This window comes from Lissotriton vulgaris, chromosome 12, assembly GCF_964263255.1.
Source record: "Lissotriton vulgaris chromosome 12, aLisVul1.2, whole genome shotgun sequence".
NCBI classification, from domain to species: Eukaryota; Metazoa; Chordata; class Amphibia; order Caudata; family Salamandridae; genus Lissotriton; species Lissotriton vulgaris.
In genome coordinates this window covers 239,697,996-239,715,310 of record NC_141700.1, presented here as the reverse complement: position 1 = coordinate 239,715,310, position 17,315 = coordinate 239,697,996, and the positions used below count along the sequence as shown (strand labels likewise).

The window sequence follows — 17,315 nt, the reverse complement described above, 5'->3', positions numbered from 1 at the left end:
AAACACGTTGTTTACTGCGTGCTAAAATAAAAAAGTAGCTCCATAAATGTAAACAATTAAATTATACGGGTCACCCAATCAAAACAGTTGTAAAGAAGATATACTTCAGAGGAAGGAAACATGCAAGAAGAGGAAGGAAAGGAATATGCCTCTTATTTCTGCTGCCAATCACCCCGCATGTTGTTACAACAAGGTTGTTACAACGACTGCATTGTAACAACACATGCTATTAACCCGCAAGTCACAACAATGACTTGCGGAGGGGGGCGCTGGATGTTGGAATAGTAAAATTTACCATTCAGACCCAAGTTCGTGCGGATAGTAGGGAAGGTGTTGTATTTTAAATCCAACACCTGCTCTCCCCTCCGCAAGTCGTCGTTACGATATGCGGGGTAATGGTATACATTGTTACAACGCGTCGTTGTAATGACCGTGTTGTAACAACATGCGGGATGACGGTTTCCTGGTTAGGGTTATTTACCGAAGGAAAGCCATTGAATAAGCAAGTAATCCAACTTATTTTGCACAATGTGCTAACCCAAAATCTACTGTCTGTTTTGGGATGGGCCATGAGATGTTTCAACAACAGACAGCTGAAAGCGGTCTATTGGTGAAATCTCAGAATCACAGTAAGCCACAGTAGTTGGCTCAGGGCATTGCATTAAAAAGATGTATATGGAAAAGCAATGGAGCGGTGCACTACCGAGTAAGGTAACGTTCAATCATGAAGCAAAATCAGTTCCTTCAAAAATGCAAGAGTCTGCATTTCTTGGACTTAATTGGCGAGACGCTTACATTTTCGCTCCAGGCACTTCTTCATTGGCCCTTATCATGGAGGCCAACGCCGCATATCTAGGACCTTATCGACCTGGGAGGCTATTGGACCCCCTTCGGGCCATTAATGTTGCTTTTCAACTTACACCTTTAGCCCTGACGAAGTTCATTCCCTGAACGAAACGCGTTGGCTGATGCTTTGCTCTTGTGCATTGGGATAAATTCAAATAAAGGATGATATTAACGAAGGAACTGATTTTGCTTCATGATGGAACGTTACCTTACTCTGGTAGTGCACCGCTCCATTGCTTTTCCAGTTTTGTTTCCCAGGCAGGCGGGTTGCATCCCTCAATGGCGGATGCAGGAGTAGTCTGTGCACACTATTCATCCAATTGATATTCTGACAATACTTTGGGTTAACATATTGAGGCTTGTGCGGCATCTGGAGTCCGCCGTTGGATTTTGTTTGCCTAAAAAAGATGTATATATTTGCAACTGATGAAAGAGTCCGAGTGAAGAATGTAGTTATATCACTTACAGAGACCAGCTTTTAAAAACAAAAAGCTAAAGTAAACCTGAATATCAATTTACACACACACACACACACACCAATTTATACTCACTACTTTGTGAACATATTGACCAATCTAAACAATCAGTCAATACTAAATTCAAAAATATGTCTAGATTTCTATTGGAAATGAATTCTCAGCTCTCAGTAGAAGATTTTCATGTAGTTTTATTCAATAGCACATCAAGAGGACTGGACAGCAGGATGGTCCAGTGCAACTGTCCTCCTGGGCTGACCAACCAGTCCAAATTCCAGCATGGAATGAGAACACACAATAAAACATGCACATCTGAGTGACCTAATAAAGAATGCTGGGTGGCTGTCGCACTGAGGAGCATGCAAGGACGTTACATAATGCCTCCCTTACATATAAAAGAAAAGAACATTAAATGTAAAAGAGGTTCAAGGTGAAGGGAAAATAACGCAAACTTAGATTACAAAATCTGGCAATCTTCTAGGGTGTTGTCTTGCACAACATGAATCTTTGACTCTAGAAGCAACAGTACCCTTGCTACAGTTGTTAGTTTCTGAAAGTGCACTGGTGGCTATTTCGTAGTCATACCTGTGAACAGAATCTCCAAACCTTATTAAAGAGTATTCTGTAACCTCATCATCAACATTGAAAGTGCTGAACAATAACAAACACTACCCCTCTTTGGGATACGGATATTTTTGGCAACCTCAGGAAAACCAAGGTCTTTAACCAATGGGACTTAATTGGCATCTCTAAAGTTGGGGCTCTATGGAAGGCGGTAGAAATAGTCCCTTTTTCTCAATTGCAAATAGTACGAACTTGCCAACACAGAATACTTCACATATATACAGATCAAACACGCACTACAGACTGTGATCGTTAAGGGGGAAACGCCACCGGAATCAGCCCCACTGGAAGATAGACTCCTAAACGGGTACATGCCAGGGAAATCCTTAACCTTGACCTATAGGAAATGCATTAATAATCTGTCTACCCCCCTCCTCCGGCTTCGATCAAAATGGGAGCATGATGTTGGGGAATTGGAGGACGAGGAATGGCTCGAAGCGCTGGCTTCCCCCAGGGAGGTAGCTATTTCATCTAGTTTGAGATTGATACAACTGAAGGTGCCCCACATAATCTATTTTGCAGGCCCTGCAATGGTAAAGCTGGGCTATAGATTGGAACCAGGATGCATGAGAAGGTGGGAACAGGAGGAACTTTCATACATATACTCTGGGAGTACGAGCATATACAGATGTATTAGTCCGAGGTTACGAAATGTATGGCGGAGGTGATGGGATGTGAGATTTATTATAGCATTAAATTGTGCCTCCATAATTTAAGGGGTCCCACTGACCTGAACACCAAGGAGAGAATATGGGTGACCTTGGGTATGATAATCGTAAAATGGAACATTGCACGATTGTGGAGAGTGCAAGAGCCACCATCTCTGGCGGTGTGGGAGAGATACATGGATTGGTGCATATTGACAGAGATGACAGTGTATGATTCTAGAGGGTGTCTCCGCAAATGGTCACAGATCTGGTAGGTGAAACAACTACAGGGGAGGTATATGCGATCCCCCACAGCAGAACAATGGAAGTGATCCAGAGTAGAATAAAAGAAAACGTATGGAATGTACTGCTCTCATGATACTGCCGGGTGATCCATAGGGTAATTCAAAAAGTTGATGCACTCCTAGTCACTAATGTCTGCAGAGTGTGCGTCCTATGTGAACATGTCATGCAGATTCCGTTTGGGCTCTTGCATCATGTTTAACATTCCACACTCTGCCATCTTGTGTGATAACACTATTGGCAAACACTTTTGTGATTTTCATAGCTTCACTAAATCTTTCTGATCACTTATTTATTAAATCTGGTTCCTGGTTTTCTGATTTTCACCCAGTCACTCACTTTGAAATCATGTGTTTTAGTTTTCCACTTGTTGTCATACTACACTTTGGTCTTAAACTGTTTATTTCTCACCTCCCCTGCTGCTTCATTCACCACGCTCTCATTCTCTCTTCCCCTTCTCCTTGAACCACCAAGGACACAGTTTGGATGCAGGATCTCTCCCTTAGAGAAGTCTGAAAGGACTGACCTCAGTAATTGTGTGTGGTGTAATGCGATACAATTACAACCATTCTATCAATAGGTTTTTCCAATCACTTCCCAACTTTATGATATTGGAAACATATCCCTTTAACTACGGTTAAAACGCTCGACTTGACCATTCTCATGTGGTTCATACAACAAAGTGGTAACATGTTTAATATCAAAACACTTAAGAATTTCTTCCATCTCTGTTGAAGTGAGCTGCACACCATTATCTGTAACCAGGATGCACAGACAACCCTCTCTAGCAAAAACTTCCATGAAGAATTTCACCACAATATTGGTTGTAGTGTGTGGCACAAATGTTTCTTCCGGCCACTTACTTAGAGTGGTAGTCCACAAGAACCCACAGATACTTCAAATCATAAGGTAAACACATGAACGGACCTGAAATGTCAAATGCAAATTTTTTCCATGGTTCATCAGGCCATTCAGCACTTTTCAAGGGAGGAATATTAACCCTCAACATCTTCTCACTTGACTTGCATAGATAACATTCTCGGACCGTGCAATCAACCATGCAGTCCATACCCGGCCATCAGAAAAATATTCTCACCAACTGTTTCATGGAAGATATGCCCGGATGGGATTGATGTGCAAGTTTCAAGATCAATTCTTGCACCCCGGTGGGTGGCACACACTTACCACTTTTGTACATAAGCTCTCCATCTAGCTTCAACTCATCTACGACCTTGAACATGGGCATTACCCTCGCACTTAACTCCTTTTTCCTGGGGCCAACCACTCATAATGTACTGTTTGATAGTCTGGCATAACAAATCTTCTTTTTCACATAATCTCCACCTTCCCTCTGAAATCTCTTCAAAATCACCAGAAACAACATCTTGAATACTGGTAACCACATCAGACTCATCCAAGACCTCACACATTTTGCTGACAAGGATGGTGTGAAATAAAATCAGCCATCACATTGTTCATGCCAGGCACAAACTCAATTTTGAAACAGTACTCTTGTAGTTTGGATACAAGTCTTGCAATTGGCGCAGTGGAGTTACACCCTCCACCTGGGGATAGAATAGTTACCAGGGGTTTGTGGTCTGTTCTAAAGATGAATTTGCTCCCCGACACATAATTTTGATTATGTTCGATTGCGCAGACACAGGCTAACAACTCTTTTTCAATTACCGCATACCTGCGTTCAGACTCATTTTCAATGCATGTATAGCTTTTCTGATTCATACCAGGGGGTCACGCCTGTTTTCCCCAAGAATTTGCAAGAACGAAAATACTGCAAACCAGGAACATTAGTCCATGACGGACAAAACTGCTAAAATAGCAGCCAGAAAAATGTTTTCTTCCTCTCGGTTTGAGAAACTAGGAAAAGGGCGAGTTTGGCACTTCAAACCCTTTGTTAGTGCAGTTCTAGGTTTGAATCATTTTGTAAACGGAACTAAAACTATGAGACCCACCCAAACACCAATGCAATAACTCCGGAAACAGAGAGTTCTGCATCAGCATAAGCCTGACGAACAAGGCTGAAGCACCCTCAAGGAAAGACAGGAAAGAAGAAACAGAGGAAGGAGAATAAGGGAAAGACATGAGGGAAAACTTGGTTGGGGGACGGCATGTTCAAATGAGAGTAGACCTACAGCATTAACTGGTCCCCTAATCCTAACCCTCAAATCAAAACATCCACCCATCTCATAATGGCAAATGAGACCATTCAGGCAGTATTTATACACGGTTATCAGCTTAGCATCACAACTCCTCTCATTTGGAAATCAAATGTGGTCCTATGCTACTTCAATTGGAGACCTACGCGGTGAGTCCACGTCACCTTGAGCCAGACTAGGTAAGACACAAAAAGCAGGCACCCCAAGTCTGTCCATGTTTGCAGTGTCTTCTGAAGTTCCTTTCGTTTGGACTACATTGCAGAACAACTCTCTCTAAAGAGGAATATTCAGTTGCCTCCACTGGTAATCCTGCTTTTAAAGGCTTTACCTTCCTATAATTGATTCTCATAGGTCTGGATGGTAAACAACCTCATAGCTCCACCTCCGTTGGTAGCTACTATGTTCATATTTCTAGAAGAGAGCCAGGACACTTTTTCTTTTTAATCAGCCTACATCTCCAGATGTACGTAGGCTAAGAGATTCCAGAAAACAACTCAATCAACAGTATAAATGAATCCTCTGTGTCCAGCCAGAAGAGGGTAATCCACAATCCTATTATATGCACTCCGCTTCATGTTTTCATGAATCGCTATCCTGCAGTACAACACCCCCGTTGCTCCAGAGATAACAATTGCAGCCTGCCGGAGTCTTCTTCAATATGACCCACACAGCTCACCAGTGTTAATATTTTCAAGATCATTTTCTTAACTGTAAACCACATATCTGAGACTTTATTTTCCACACTAAGAATTCTTGTATCCACAACCAATGATGCCTGCTCAACCTTGTAGGGCGTTTTTGAACGCCAATGCCGCCGTCATGCTACTTTGCCTTTCAGCAAGGCTTCCCCCCGCCGCCTAATCACTTTTATTGCCAGCCACTCCAGTCATTTTCTGCACTTGCAGGTGGATAAAACAAAATTCTTGTGTCCCACCTTGAATTTTTGTCTGCCTTAGTGAATGCCACTTTGAATTAGTCAGCCTCAAAAGCAGCTGGACTCTATTCCGGCCAGTAACATCTGTATTCCACCAGGAGAAACTTGCTGCATGTCTCCTACAGTCTCGACATCCCAGCCCAGAGGTGACAAAATCATCGATTAAGGTACAATCAGTGCCCACCCTTGGGTGCCATAATCTCCTTCCGTTAAGATCTAGTAATGAGCCACGTTCAGGACTCTCCTCCAAAACACACATCATGGACTAACCTCAGTGGCAGCCCTCTTCCACCGGTAGTATCTCTCCTTCAATGTCACCACACAGGAGCACGGTCCTATCTCTGTATATTCTCCTGCTCAAGCTCTCTGGTTCAACAGCATATCAATCAGTCTCTATGATGGTATCCTGTGCCCATCCCACTAACCTAAATGGGACTAGAGACGTGAACTCAGAGGTAGGATTTCTGAGCCCCACACGGAGCCTGAGAAACCGCGATCACTGTCTGACTCTGTCCGAAATACGCAATTTTTAAACAACCATCAGAAAAGACAATAGAACAGTCCTTGGCCTGGTTTCAATTTTTTTTGTACAAACAAAATGGCAGAAATACAGCCCAGGTACACCAACTCTTGTGCCACCTTATCAAGTGCCTATGAACATGTGATCAGACAATATGCTGTCAATCACAATGCAAGATAGTCAATGGATGAAGTGAACTGACCCAAGCTTTATGCTGTAGTGGACAAAAGCAAAATGAAAACGACACCTGAACAGACTAAGGGATGAAGAGGAGGGATTAAAAAGTCCTTTATGTGTGTAAATATGTATGTATTTTATTATGAAACTTCTTGAAAACGGGAGACTGGAAAGCCAGCTAAAGCTGTCTAAAAGAGAGCCTTAAGGTAGAACTACACAATTATGCACGTTCTTCTGTGAGAAAAAAAAAGTTTTGCCATACTTCGGTAACTTTCTCAGACACGTTGAGTAACTCACACACTCTACTTATCTTTGCAGTCTCCGTTATGTGAGGAAAACGAGCAGCACCAATGTGGCTTAGACTTCACTTCTAGAGACTAATATTAAAGGCTTGAGTCAACCACACCAAATCTCAAAGAAGTATTGGCATAGCCAATAGGTCTCGCCTTTGGGACCTTACAAGTGTTTAGTTATCCAACACAATATCCTTGGTGCAACAACATCAACTGTTGCATGGCTAAACACTTATAAGGTCCCAAAGGCGAGACCTATTGGCTATGCCAATGCTTGTTTTAAGAGAGCTATAAGCGCACAGTAAACAAAATGACATTGCTATGTCAGATTATTTTTGCAATCAAGTCAATATTACATACATATTTTAAGAGAAAGAGGAGCAATTGAAGTACACAATCATAAAAGGTTTATATAGACCTATTCACAATTAACGTGGATAAATGCTAGCTCAATTCCTTAAGCGGTAACAGCCAACATCTGTTTCCCAGTCATATATTTCCGCTTCCGCTGGATTTGCAAAATAGATGAGAGAGAAAACAATCAACTACAGCATCAATCATATGGCATAAGTTGATTATAATTAATGCACCAGAACAGAAGCTGAAAACAAAACAAAAGTTTCATAAGAACCCTAATAAAACAAAATAAATATTGACAAACCCAAAAGGTTGGCAGCCAATGCCAGAGCAGTTGGCTTTTCCAATGCTTAGGTCTCCTGTCCAAGATCTCAGAGGTCAAATCTAACAGTAAAACATACAGAGAGCGACATTGCTTTGACCGCTGGCACAATCATTTAGCAGTGTTGTTCAACGGGGATTACAGTTTACAAAAGACGCATATATATGCTGCGTGCGAAATGGAGGACGCGGTTAACAATTACAAACCAGGGACACTTGCTAAACGGGAAGGAGGATCCTCAAATTGTGAGAGAACAATATTAAAGTGGCTCCCTCCGTTTCCGATAACCTTCGGACAGGACTCCTGGCGCGGAAGAGCCAGGAAGATACCGCAGCCAGGATTTTGTGATGAGCAACAGGTGCCAGGGCAAAATGACAACTGGTGACTTTAGATGCAAAAGTTAGTGATGAAGTAATCTTTGCAATTATTTCTACATTTCAGAAATTCAATGAGATCCCGGGACATCATCTGCCTGCCACCTATCAATTATGTACTCAAAATAGGCAAATAAACAGACCAGGCAGTGCGAAAGCAATAAACAGAGCGCAGTCTAAAGTGTTAAGTACTGAACGGCCGATTCCGACACCTTACATCTGCAGGAACTAGAGTTCACTAATCTGTAGGTGCTTCGGTATTAAAGGGCCAATGCAAACCATCTATGCGCCGTGAAAGCGCCATGAAAGCGATGCGGCAGCGCATCCGTGAAAGTGAAAGAAATCGCGCTATGGACACGTATGTCTGGCGTTTACCTTGCGGGAGCGAGCAGCAGCTGGCCCGATAATTGCTAACAGATGGCGCCGCTGCTCGCTCCCGCAAGGGAAACGTCAAACGTGCCGAGTGCCAATAGGAACCAATGCAAAACATGCACAAGTATCAAGCAAAGTCCTGAGCGATTCCAAAAGGTCCAAAAGTGGAGAAGTGTGGCTCACTGGTTAGAGGAGGCATACCCTGAAGCAGAGGTCAGACCCGGGACCAGGGTTCAATTCCCGACGCGGCAGGGTCTTGAGCCCAATTGTCCACGGACTCAATAATTCTTGCTTCGGTGCCCACTCTAATCACGGGTTCACGCTCTGCAACTCTGGGCATTAGCTTGCTTAATCTCCACAACGGCCCCCCGCGGCGGGATGCCTGGCTTTCACCTTGGGGATGCCCAGTACGGGTTATCTTACAGGGAAAAGCTAGGACGGGTTCCCAAGGCAAGCGCCGAGATGCCCTAGGGTAAGTCGAGCGCTATACAAGAACACACATACATACATACATACATACACTCCTAAGCAGCGCTTGCACGCTGTGTAGGCGAGACCTAAAAAGGAAAAAACAGCCTATGTGGAAAAGGTTCACAGCAAGTGAGTAAATAGCCAATTTCAAGTAATCTGGACAGTTTCAAGAAAGGGAGTAAACCATTACTACAACAAAGCAAGAATAAAGCAACATTCATAAAGACTTGAGATGAACACTCTGAATTGGACAGTGATCAGTACACATTTGTCCAAGAGACTCCAAAAGCAAAAACATCAGATTTTTAAAAAAAATAAATAGTGCTATTAAAGAAAAAAGGTTTTACAATAAAGTAAAATATGCAATTTCTGAACTAGTGGCATCCCTGCTAACTACTACTATGCAACAAAGAGGCAGCAATGTAGAGTGTAATCTGTTCCTTCTCAGACTGATCCAGACACGAGCTATAAAATAGTTCTCAGCAATCTAATATGGCTTAATAAATAGCAAAAGGGAACATCAACAACAAAAAGAACCATGAGGATTTCATAGAGAGCCCTTCTGTTCAAACTCCACAACTAGCTGCAGTCAAGTGACTACTGTAGTTTAACCGAACAAAAGGCAACCTAGTTTGCAGTGTGTGCGCTTGGTTTAATGCGCAAGCATTTCATATTATTTTACAGGGGTTTTGTTTTCAATCATTTAAACTGGGCATAACTGGGGCTAAGTGTTTAGTAATGTCAGGATGCACTTTTTGTTAATGCTTTTCATAGGTTTTAACAGTGCATGACAAAAAAAATACAATTGTCCAGGACTTGTCTGCAGAGTCAGCATATGGAAATGCAAGAGTACTCCTAAATTGGCAGAGAAGTTAATCCATTTAATCTCTTTCTTCATCACCCAGTCTCAGATCAAAGATATCAGTGTGGCCCGGTACGTATGTACATAAGTGAGTCTTATCCTAGACATGTAGGAACATTTTAATGGAATTTCCTTGTGGCAACCATCCAACATAATGGCTCTACCTATAAGAAGAGTTGTTGAGCCACATACCGACAAGCTGGAGCTTTACTGATAGATATTAACATTAGAAGTCTGGTAGGTCTATACGCTCCAGGCACTAGGTAACTTCAGTGTACACTTATTTTTCCACTGCCACTCTGCCCTGGCAGTCGAACTTGCCATCTTGCATCATAAATTTCAGAGCAGTGGGGTTTGCATCAACTCGCCTCTAAGAGCTTTGACGGTGATCGATAAACAGTACAGTGCCACCAGTGCCTCTCTTTTGCTTTCATGCCATAGGAGTGCAAATGATGCACCCAGTTCCGGAAAAAGGCAGAATCATTGATAGGTGCCTTCAGAGCGGACAAGTGTCCCATCTATTCACCCATCTTGCCGGCCATTCCCCCATAATAATGCACTTTCAGCCTTTTTTCCAACTCCATTCTCAATGACTTAAATGTAAATTCATATTTCATTTGATGTTGACAGCTTGTAAAACATTTATTCTTGTTGATCGCACCCCGTTTTGTTTACTGAATTTAATTGATTAGTTCTCTATTGGGGAAACATTATATAAAGATGTTTGCAACGCTACACATACAGTTTGAATCAAAGTGATCCATTTGGTAGTATTTTTGTTGTATGTACACATTTATCAAAGATAAAGTTGTTGAAAAGAAACACAGGCATTACAATTATATCATTAAAGCTGAAAACTAATAAGAACAACAAATACAAAATAATAATCAATTATTAAAACCCCAAACTCACTAGTGAATATCAAGTACAGGTCTACCTTCTGGGTCCTCTGGTTTTCTCACTTTCTCCCATTCTTCTTGCCTTCGCTTTCGAATTTCTTCCACCTCTGCCTCTGTTACAAACCTTTTGTTGATGATACTACTGCCTGGGTCTCCTTCCATCGTGAGATTCCTGGTAAAATGGTTAGAAATACAGGTAAAGGTATACATTAAGCCCAATTTAACGGTTTGAGATTACTCCGATACTTTGTGATCTAGATTGCTAAACCGCATTTTGGTTATTTAAAATACCAACAATGAATGCCTCTCAAATTTAATAATAAGTGATACAGATGCAAATATAACCATTAAAATCGCTTCTTTGTTTATCTTGGTTTCAAAGCATCAGAGCTGCAATGATTAAACTATATCTAGTTTTCACTTGTCAATGCTACCCAAACCTCTACAACCTATTGTGGAGACCTTTACAATTTTACAGTGTTAAAGCCATCATTAACAGTAATGGACAATTTTCAAAAGAAGTGATCCTGGAAAAGGGAAGGAAACAGTGGTCTTATATCTCCCATGTCATTAAACCATGCCATAGTATTTATAGTCAGCGAAACTAGATTTGTTTTAAAAAGAAAAAAAGCTATTATTGTACATTCAGCCGACTATAACGCATTACATTTTTATGAAGACATACTGGTAACTATTTCAGAACTGGGAACATTCATTTCAGCTCTCTACCAACACGTGGAAAATTTGGTTCCATTTCAAGGTAAGCCAAAGTAGTGAAACCAAGCTTAATGCCATCTCAAAAAAGATTAGCCAGGCACCCTTTGAACATTTCCAGTTTTGCAGAGAATCAAGAGAAACAATATCTGAAAATAAAATTCACAAGAAACTCTAGACAGCTTTTTGTGTTAAACAAGGAAGACTGAAACAGCTCAATAAAGAAAGCTCAACAAAGTGAAAATGAACCTTAAACCATGAATTATTAATGTATTTGATTGCTTGTGTAAGTTATTTATATATTTAGTAACTTGCAACAACTTACTTTAAGAGATGTGGGAGCAATTTCCTATATTTTGTGCGGGGCATTAAACGCAAACAACTACTTTCCACCCAAAACTCTAAATTCCAACCTTCAAAAGGACTATTATGGTTTCAAGAACACAAAATATATTATAGGACTTGTATCAATCCAGATTTTGGTTAAATGCCAATGATCCTGAATTTCCCACATGTCCACAACTGAATAGGAAGCCTCATCAGGACATAACCTACAATCAGAATTAACAGTTGACGTATATAGTGTACACCCAAGCCTATTTACTACATTTAAGAAACCACGGTCTTCGTTTGTGTACGTATGTATACACATAAATGTAAACTACCTGTCAATCGTGTTATGTAAATTTAAGGAAAAGAAATATTATTTTGCAGGCAAAAATGTAAATTGGCAAGCATGCATTCAGAGACACCCTCACCGTGCATCAAATATTAATCCGTAGACCTTTTGTACCTTTCAGTGATTTACAAAGGTTCTGTTTTCTCCTCAAAAGTGAAATATGGGGGGGGCGTGGCCAAGATGGCGACCGGGACGGAGGCATAGTTGCGGAGCTCCTTGCCCTGAATCCCCGGAACCCCCACAATCGCCCTTGAAATTACCTAATTTGGCTCCCCTGCACACCCCACGGCGTGGAGAAACCCACGGCCCCGCAGTGTGAGTCGCTGGTGGTGTATTCGCCCTGATCCACCGCCGCCGCCTGCCGCGGCGGGAGAGCGCCTGAGTCCGGGTCTGGCGCTGCTCGGCCCCGCCGCGAAGAGGGGGCGAGCGGGCTCAAAGATTTTGACTGTACCTGCGACCGGGGTGGCCCCCCGAGGTTGACAGCCCCCTCCGAGCCGTGGAGCGGCCGCCTGGTGAGAGCCGGACCCATATGCCCGCAGCGCCTTGCAACCCGGCCGATCCCCAAATTGAGCTCCCGGCTTCGGCCTGATTGGCTGCGGAGGACACTCGCGGCGGCTCGGCCCGCCCCGCCTGCGCTGCCTACCGGCGCGGGGACACCTGCGGAGCAAGTGGGTGGCTGCCTGCCTCCTCCACAACACGGCACTTTAGTGCGGGCACACGAGCGGCCTGGGCGGACTGCGGCCCGGGTGCGCTCTACGCTGGTCCCCGGCTTGGGCCTACGCTGTGGTGCGGCCTAGACAGCGGCCTCGCTCGGCCGGAGCCCGACGACTCTGGGGGCGAGTCCACATTGCCCCTTCATCTAGGCGGACCCCCACTGTCTTGTGCCGCCCTGCAACCTGAAGCCTCTGAGGGACCCCTGCCGAGCCACGTGCGGCGTGGCCACGAGTAGCGCTGCGGCCTGAAGCAGTTTAACAACAAGGGGTGGTGATGGACATAGTTTCTGAATTAAGCAGAATACCCTCACCCAGTCAAGAGATCAGGGCTAGATCCAACACCGGCCTGAAGCAGAACACTCCACCTCCAGTGAGCACCCGAGACTTGCTCTGATCTGCGGAGTCGGGGCTCTTACCAGACTGTGAGCGGACCCCTTGGCAGTGCCTGCGTGGCTCCTGGCATCTGGAACCGCCGACGAACCACATCAAAACAGCCTTGAGGTGAGGAGCGGGGGGTGTTCGGGGGGCCTGGTGGTCGCACCCCCGGCGGGAGGAGAGCTGACGCCTGCCCACTGGTGGGCCCCCCTCCAAACCCACTGAGGACTGCATAGTAGGACCAAGTGGGTGCGGACTGGACTCAGATAACACCCTGAGCAGACGCTGTGAACCTAGTGGCTGACCCGGGCAGCAGAGCCTTACCCTCATCTACAATCGGGGGGCGCAAATCGGGCCCCCGGAGCAGTTCGGATTCGCTCACGACCCCTCTGCGCCACGAACCGCTACACCAGTGTGGGCCACGGTCTGTGACTGTCTCTGGGACCCCCCGGGATTGTGTTTTGGTGTACCAACTCTGTCGGTGCACCCCTAACCCTTAGGGCTCAGGACTGGTCCTCACCTCACACCACGATGACCACCACCAATCGCAGAGGAGGCCGACCGATTAACGAACTACTCATGAAGACGTCCTCTAAACCCGAGAAATCCCACACACCCAAATCACCGTCAACATTGGCGGCCGCCCCTAACAAGGAAGCTGAGGACGCCCCTATAACAAAATTGTTTCTGGAAACCCTCTTCAACACGCTACGCACCGACTTCCAGACTCTGAAACACGAACTGGTCAGTGAGCAGAGAGAATTGCGCAGGGATCTAGACAGGCTGGGGGAAAGAGTGGTGGCGGTGGAGGAATCTAATCATACACGTTGTGAAGACCTGGTGCACCTCCAGCAAGAAGTTCTCCGCCTTCAGGAACAGCAGGTGGCCCTTCAGGCTCACGCGGAAGACCTTGAAAACCGTTCCCAACTAAATAACATACGGGTCAGAGGCGTGCCATCGAAAGCGGAGGGGAACAGCGTCACGGAATACCTCTAAGACCTCTTCCGAGAGATCCTCAACGAATCTGCTGACTTTCCCATCGGTATTGACCGAGCGCACCGAGTAGGTCTGCCCCGCCGAGCCCCTGCGCCTCCCCCGGACATCCTGGCATTCCTCCCTGACTTTGCCCTGAAGGAAAGGATATTGAGAGAAGCACGCCGGGCGCAACAAATCCGCTTCCGGGACAACCCTATTGAGCTCTTCCAAGACCTTTCCGCTATCACCCTTCAGAAGCGCAAGGACTTCAAGGTGGTCACCATGATCCTGAGGGAAAAGGGAGTGCCCTATTCCTGGGGGCACCCGTTCCGCCTGATCTTTAAGTGGGAAGGCACCCTACATCAACTCCACTCGCTACAGTGAGGAAATATAAATTTTATGGTCAAGAAATGTTCCCTAACGTGTACCCCACCGTCTCCATGTACCAGCTTAAAGTGCATGTAACTTCCCTCCTGTGCTAGCTATGAAGACGCAAATACATTTGCGTCCAACGTTAACATGTCCTCTTTCAGATCCACCCTGAATGGGTTGAATATTTTGTTCCTAAGTATGCCATGCCAACGTCTTTTTGTGGTGTACTTTACACGTTTTTCAGCTCTGGCGAAGCAGGCCCTGAATTCTGCCATCGAGCTTTTTCCTGCCTTCTGACTCTGAAAGCCTCAGCCCAGGCTGTCTCTGTACCCGTGACCTCTGCCTTACTCCCTGTGCGGCTAACGGCGCTTAGCTCAGCCTGCTGCCTGCCAAGACTGAATTCAACCTTCGAATTATCTGTTCCGCTCCTCGAAAATGCATTCCTACCTACTAGTTCAAGTAAACATCTCCCCAGCTGCAGAGCAAAGGGCCCGGCCTCACTGTCTCCGTGCAAGTAATTCATAGCTCTGTTACCATGGTAGGCCCATGCCCCCCTCGTATCTCATGCAGACACATAGACGCTTATACACGCACGCACAGTCAGTATAGAATAGCTTCTGCCCCAGAGACCTTTCCTTCTAGATAATATGGTTCCCAAACATCAGATATCAGATATGATATAGGTACGAGTTGATCTGACATGCCAGACTTCTGTCTCTTTCCGCCAGTGTAAATGTCAAGTCCCCTGCACCCTCCGGTTTCACGTCAATCACACGTCATGCAGCTGCGCGCGCATCCAGGCCTCAGATTTCTGCTGACATTGCAAGATTCTGCTAAGTACCCACCTACTTGTGACACCTACCTGTGACGTTTCTAGCACACACCTCTATGTTCACGCCTAGTTCACGCCTTCTGATTACGTATTACTAACACGTGGATGCTGTTATCTTGTTTCTCTCAGCTGTTACGCCTACTGTATTGGTTTCTATAATGTGACTTAAGTATATAAGCTATGTATTGTCAATAAAATATGGCTCTATCCCTTCCTGCACCCCAGTGGTGGCAGGAACAAGATATCCGATCTGGTACCATGACCATTCCTTTTTAAGGAATAAAACCCCTAAGAACTCTAACACCACGGACTCTGCCTCCTTCTTTCCGATTGAGTTATTATTGATTAAGTACTTACCTGCATAGAAATTAGGACGGTAAATCAAATATTTACCACATTATTTTGGCGCCCGAATAGGGACCCCTCCCCCACCCCACGCGCCGGTTGGTGCGTTGCAAGCTCTGTCCCCTGCCATCAGTTAGACGGAACTACGCGTACTGGCAGGATTTCCTGTATCTCCCTCTGACCCACGGAGGTGACGAAGACTGCGATCAGCACCCAGACGAGGCGGTGAGGAGTGCGGAGGATCCCGACCAGAGCCCAGCCGAAAGAAGCAAGGTCCGAGGTGTCAAGAGGCCCACCAGTTTCCGAAGTATCCACGTGTCGAGTCGAGTTGAGTCCAGTCCGGTCCAGCCCAGTCGAGTTTTCCGAGGCCTTCCGATTCCGTGCTTCCCGGTGAGTACCATTGCTGGGACGTATCTAGACGGGTGCATTATTATGTATCCGGTAAAGACGTGTTTGGGTACACAAACGCGGTCTGCACTGTTTTAGACAGTGTATCTGTACTGTTTAGCAGTATATCAGTTATTCAAGTTCTTGCACTGTCGTCGACAGTGTATCTGTGCTGTTTAGCAGTACATCCAGTATCTAGAGTAGAGATCTATGTTCCAAATGTTTTTCATGTGATTAATATCGTGGTATGAGTGACTGTTTGATGTACATTATTGTGTTTTTGTGTAACTAATTGTATTCAGAAGTAAGTAACAAGTACCGAGTATCCAGTACTAAGTAAACAAGATGCCGTTTTTCAATAAGTTAAAGCAGATAGGAACTAGGAAAGGGATACTAGAGGAAGAAATTCCTATCCCTCCTAGGGACACTCCTGGAAATTTCATGTATCATGTATCATAAGCATATTGTATCTAGATTTATGGGCCGATTATACCAAGCATCTAGACGAGAGACACAGATGGCCTGTTACCGGAACATGGGATGCTGAGTGCATCATGAAGGTAGAAGAAGCACTATGGAAAAAGAAAGCCAGACAATCTCAGAAAGACGCCATAGAATTTTGGTGTAAAGAATCACATAAACGTGCTGAAAAAGCACTCCGTAGAGAAGAGAGACATAGATTAGAGTCAGATAAAGCCCGAGAAAACGAATTAGTTACTGAAGGGATCCGAGTAAAATCAGAACAAGTAGACCGCGCGCGAAACAATCTTGTAAATGGCATGTATGTTGTGGCCGAGGGTTCGCCTGAAACCACTTCAGAAATACCGAAAAATCTGCCGCCACCATTGGCTCCAACTAAAGTAAATCACAGGACTACTAAAGACATCTTTCTGAATTCCTATCTAAACGATGTAGCACCCGCTTACACCAATCCACGTGCCCACGTCCCGCCTACTGACGGTGACGGAGATGGCAACACGCCTACAGACCATATCCCACCATTACCGCAACAAAGTTCCCCCGTCCGACAGCCTGTCGTTCCTCCACCTCCACCACTTCCCTCACCTAAGGTTAAGATACCAAATCCGTTTTTGCCTGATCCTATTAGGAGACAAGTTCAAGTACACATACAGACTCCACAGAGGGATAATGCCCAAGCCTCCGCCTCAGGAGGTGCAACCGGGGGTTACCAGACCCCGCCAGCAACACACAGATTACATCTTAGAGACATGCAGAAGCACCCTACACTCCAGTCACCCCGTCTCGACATAC

General features: G+C 44.9%; 1 protein-coding gene across 1 annotated transcript in view; it reads right to left on the bottom strand.

Moving 5' to 3' along the window:
- The window catches only part of PSME3IP1 (proteasome activator subunit 3 interacting protein 1), a 208,577-nt gene that overhangs the window by 170,762 nt on the left and 20,500 nt on the right, over positions 1 to 17,315 (bottom strand). The window contains exon 2 of the mRNA XM_086947739.1: positions 10,690 to 10,823. Coding sequence (XP_086803865.1) covers positions 10,690 to 10,813 — 124 coding nt within the window. The 5' untranslated portion in view covers positions 10,814 to 10,823. The remainder of the gene's footprint in view (positions 1 to 10,689; positions 10,824 to 17,315) is intronic.